Below are 5,513 nucleotides of genomic sequence, written 5' to 3'. Positions count from 1 at the left end.
ACTGTATTTATTTGCACTTAATCCAGTACATATTATTTTAATTTGGATTGTTCATTTTTATATAATTTTTCAAACATTTTTAAACTATTGTTTAGCCCTATCTTAGTTTACTTTCGGTTTCATGTCATCTTATTACCTTTACATATTTTTAGTTGTCTGAATCTTTTTTAGTACCAACGAAGCCCCGCAAAGTGGGATGAAACATTGGCTCCTAATAAATAGTTTTTGTTTGATTTGTTTCTCCTTGACCACACCCAGACCAACTTAAATTATTAATTAAACAAATTCAGTCAATGATTTTCCAAAAAACGCATTATAATCCTAGGGGGTACAGATTTTAAGTAATACATTACTACACCAAGTCCGACTTTCACTCAACTCAGCCTATAGCTGAATCTCATTATAATGACCTCTTAGGGACTCAGTTGCATTTATGGTAAATTGACTATATTGAAAAAGTTGCAGTCACATCCCAGACATACATCCAGATTAAATATATCATTTCAGTATTGTACGACTTTTTGCTTTTAAGCTAAGCTGTTCACAGAAACACGGACCATTTGACTAGAGACTAGGTTTTTTCGGACTCAGTGGACCTCCAAAAATGTATTTCCTTCAAAAAGTTGAATTCAAAATTCTGCAAGATTGCAGTACTTTCCCTTACTTAATAATTCAAACATAGGTAAGTGAAATTAAAAATCTAGTGGAAGGTCTCTATTGATTCATAATAAACAGAAACCTTGTTTAACCATTATTTTGGAAATTTTCTAGGACAATAAAATGAAATGAATGAAATCAACAAAGCATGCGCACAGATTTCAAAATTTACTTGGTAGTCCATCACTATTATCCCTCCACGAACTATCTAAACATCCTTCTATGGTTTTATTGTCATTCTAACTAGCCTTGTATGGGTTCCTATAAAGCTAAATTTATATATAATATGTATTATATAATATATAATGTGATTAATTAGTGATTAAGGTGCAACAAGCGTTTTGTGCAAATATTTAAAAATAATTAACACCAGAACCTCCATGTGGCTAGGAATGGCAGTTTATACTATACGTTAATTATTAACATAAACATTTCATACTCAACTAATTACCAGACTATGCATAACCGAATTAAGATAAAAAAAAATTTACGTATCTTAACTTTCATAAACTTTAAAATTAATTTGCTAAAAATACTGATTAATAAGTTTTCTGGTAATATTTGAAAAGTTCCTAAATATCCATTGTCACTTAAACAAACAAAAGCACGAATGAAAACCCAGTAACAGCTAAGATATATTCCTGGCTAAGATCAAAAGTAGAAGTGGTTGCGTATATTGAGAAACAACTCTTTATGGAAGAAACTGAAATTTCAATCGAGGTTTAAGGCAGAGAAAGCATTACGATTCAGCAAAAAATAATCAGTCCAAGATGAAATTTATCTAATTACTAAAATCAATGTCAAAATGTCCCAATTATAACTATAAATAGCATTGAAATTCAATAATATTAATTAAATTTAAAATACTGCTTAAATTTTCCTTATCAAAATATGACCTTCCCAACAGAAAAAGGAATATTTTCTTTGGTTTAGTAAAGCACTAACTAAAATTAAGCATAAACTCAAACAAATAAAATACTGATAATGAGAAGCAGATAAATGAAAATTTCAAACTTAATAAAATAGAGTATTACTAATTCACAACAAAAAGTTTATAGACAATTTTTGAAGTAATTTAAAAATAATCTGGGATACAATTAAAAATGTTTTCTGATCAACATAAAGAGAGTTAGGTCAAAAGTTATTACTGTAAACTAACATTATGAAATACCAATATCAAAAACAGCACAACATTTTGTTGACTAAGTACGACAAATGAACAAATAAATATACAAACCTGAGAGGGAAATGGATATTAATGAACAAAGTAGATAATAATAAAACATTTGCTCATAGAAAAGATTTGCTAAAATGTCAAAAATTGACTAGTTAATCTAGTTGAAAAAGGCTGTTTTGAAAACAAATTAACATTCTAAGAATTGTTAGCATGAAGTTATTTAAATAAATATATCAACTTAAATGCCGCGGTAAATAGCAAAAGCAATAACAGTTTACTTATACGCAATTCAGTTTTTGACACCTTTCAAACACCATAATGAATAATAATGCCACTATCAACCCTGACTGATAGCTTACAATCGATTTATAAAATTTCTTAGTTTTCATTGAACTAAAAAAGCAACGAAGATAGAAGATGAATTACTTAAAAATAAATTCTAGTTCTAATTACAATACCAGAATTTTGTTCAACAAAAAGAAACCCATACGGCTTCTCTTATTACTACGACTTTTATCTCTGTCATCGATAAAAATTATATGATAAAGTATTTCGGATACTGTACAGTGTTCATTTCTAAGTTATAACAACAGAAAATTTGTAATTAAAGCTTCAATAATTTCAACGATGCCTCACAAAAATTGGGTGTATCAATTAAAAAATAAATTAAAGGTTAAGTATATAGTATGCTGTACAAGTAAGTAAGGAGAAAAAGGAATGGTGTGTGGGAGATGGAGAGGGATTTTTTTTCCCACTCTCCTATTTTCTTTATTGATACAACTTACAATATATATACATAATATTTACAACTTATTTTCCTATTTTTACTATGGTATTATTAGGATAGGTTAAGGATTGGAATAGGGGTATTATTTTGGCGCTTTGCACTTTTTATTTACTTAGTGAGGAGGAACGACTCCACTGGCTTGACTGGAAGATGGAAAGGGAATAAGCGCGTAACCCTTTTATTGCCGATCGATGTATAGTATATATGCTAAGAATACTGAGACGGGTAAGAAATAGGTGTATAAGATAGAATTATTTCCGTAGCCTCTTTTTTAAAAATTAAATTAGTTTTTTCCAACTGACTCTTCAAATAATAAGTTCACACAGTACTTGCAAGAAATATTACACAAAGATTATAAAAGAACAATTTATTCCAGAAACAGAATAAAAAATAATAGGAGATGATGGTTGGGGGTGCGGTCAAATGAAACACAAATAAGTTGGTGTAGCTTATTTTAAACTTATTTGAGTTTCATTCGACCCCAGCCATCATCTCCTAGTACGTCATCCACGGTCAACTACTATCTCATAATTAAGAATAAAAAATAGTTTTAGTTGCAGCGACGCTACCTATGAGCGAGCGGAAGAACTTACCACTTCATCTCTTCCCTCTAGAACTAACAGTTTTATCGCTTCCTAGCAGAGGGCACCACTCATGCTTGTTCTAATACTGTATTATGTTGATTTATTGATTTAATAGTTTAATGTTTTAATATATAAACCATGTAAATATTATCATAATTGTTTATTTATTTACATAATATGACGTAAACAAAATAATTTATTGAATCACTTTAAAGTAATTTCTTAGGGGCCTCTACATGTTGGCCAAGGCATGGCGAACTGAGACATGCGCGAGTATGTGGATGGGTGGCTTGTACGAGTTGGCCTAAGCTCCGTCGAGAGTCGGTATTTGGACACAGATCAATGGAGTTCGTGAGAGCGCTCGTGTAGCATCTCCACCATTGTTCTTTGTCTAGTTGCAACTGAGATCTGTTAGGAGGTTAAAGGTGTTTGTTGTTACTGTTTATAATAAGTTTTATATTTAATCTTATTTATTTATATTTAATTTCCTTTCATTTTCCTTTTTTGTAATATAATCCCAGGGCAATGGCTGAAACCACTTAAACGTCCGCCATGCTTACCTCTCTGAATAACACTGACATGTGGATGGCCCGCTCTTTGTTTACCAAGCATTTGTACCTCCGATTCGTGGCGAGCGGCCAACATGTGGATCCGCCTTTACATGCCATACCCGTTAGGACTTGCATGCCCCTACACGACTGAAGACACATACCCTGTAGAGCGAAGTTTCTATCCTTCGAGGACTTACGGCTTGAACCGTTAGACTCGTCCTGCCCATTCATCTCCTAACCAGCTACCTAACCCGTAGGAATACGCTTTGTAATAGAGTAGCTAGGAATACGCCTTCTGTAATAGACTAGCTCACATCTTAAATCAGAGTCAGAACCACATCTTATCGAACACAATCACCTCGACATACTAATATCAATTAGTCAAAAAGTAAAATATTTAATAGTGTAGTACATTCGGCTTCTGAAATATTTTATGAAGATTCTTAAAAAATCTATTCCCATTACCTGACAAAGAACCAACACATCTGTTTGTTACCTTATTCGAAACAATTGTTTTTATAATTACAATTGTATATTTTTTAATTCACCAATTCTTATTTTACTTACTCTCCCGACTTCTATACATTACTTTTTGAGTGATAACATTGTCGAGGTGGTTGTGTTAGAACTGACCCCCACTGACAATGTGAAGTACTCTTACCAGAAGGCCGCGATAATGCATGCTCAAACAGGTTAGGAGATGAATGAACAGGTTAAGTCTTACGAGTACTATAAGTTCTGTGAGGATGGAAACTTCGCTCTAATGGGTTCTAGTTTCCAGGAACGAAGGGGAATGTGAGTCTTGAATGAGTAATAGCCACAGGTCCTTTCGATAGTTGAGAAGGTGTAGGAAGGTGGAGAGATTCAGAGAAATAATAGACATATGTATATTTCCTAAAATAGCATAATAATCTACTGAACTACTACGTACATAATATACAGTGGTGTAGTGGGGTCGGGAACGGCATTCCAACTCTGCTTTTTCCAAAAATCAAAAAAAAAATTCCAAAAATAGGCGACCTGTGTTTTTTCCCCAACTTATATCTCAACAATGGCTGAATTGGTTTCAACGATTTTAAATAGCTGTCAAATAAATACACACTGACTTTTAGGCTAAAAATCGGTGAGCACTTCGGAAGCCCCCTTGTATAGGAGTGGGAAAGATGGTAAGCGTTCAAGAAACAATAGATATATCAATATACTATGTTTGTGTGATAATCGCAATGGTTCAGGTGCGGCAGCTAGATTGCGCTAGGTGGCTAACGTTTATAGTTGTAGCTAGAGTGGTGTCCACTAAGTAGTAGCCTGGTCGCTACAAACGTTTTCTCTGACAAGCTTATTCAAGATAGTCTTTTTATAGTTAACTGAAACCACTGGTTAATGCTATTTCAAGAATATTGTTTTTGTTTTGTTTTTTTGGTTCAATTCTACTCTTCAGATGTTAATCAATGCATTCCTTCACCTCAAATTTGTCAATTATATATTCTAAATAAAATAAGGAAACAAATAAAAAAATATTACCATACATACACCTACATATGTGTAATATGAGAAATTTAGTTCAAGTATCAAATGTTAAGCAACAAAATTTAAAATTAGACCGAAAGCAGTGAAACGCACAATGTTGTGCAGAAAAAACTCAGAACGTCCAAATGTGCGGAGAAACCTAAAAATGTGAAATTTATGCAATATAAAATTAGTGTGTTATTTGGATGTCTTCTTGATGATTAGATTTTCTGTCATGGTTTGGCTAAATT

General features: G+C 32.4%; 1 protein-coding gene across 1 annotated transcript in view; it reads right to left on the bottom strand.

Moving 5' to 3' along the window:
* Window positions 1-2,182, bottom strand: part of LOC106685886 (uncharacterized) — a gene marked incomplete in the record, with an annotated part of 32,011 nt that extends 29,829 nt beyond the window's left edge. Inside the window, 1 exon segment of the mRNA XM_067049054.1 lies at window positions 1,895-2,182. Within this exon segment, the coding sequence (XP_066905155.1) occupies window positions 1,895-1,943 (49 nt within the window).
* Between the last annotated feature and the right edge of the window lie 3,331 nt (window positions 2,183-5,513).

This window comes from Halyomorpha halys, unplaced genomic scaffold (genome assembly GCF_000696795.3).
Source record: "Halyomorpha halys isolate HHAL.00 unplaced genomic scaffold, Hhal_1.1 Scaffold751.1, whole genome shotgun sequence".
NCBI lineage: Eukaryota > Metazoa > Arthropoda > Insecta > Hemiptera > Pentatomidae > Halyomorpha > Halyomorpha halys.
The sequence above is the reverse complement of the archived record's forward strand: the minus strand, read 5'-3'. Positions and strand labels throughout refer to the sequence as shown.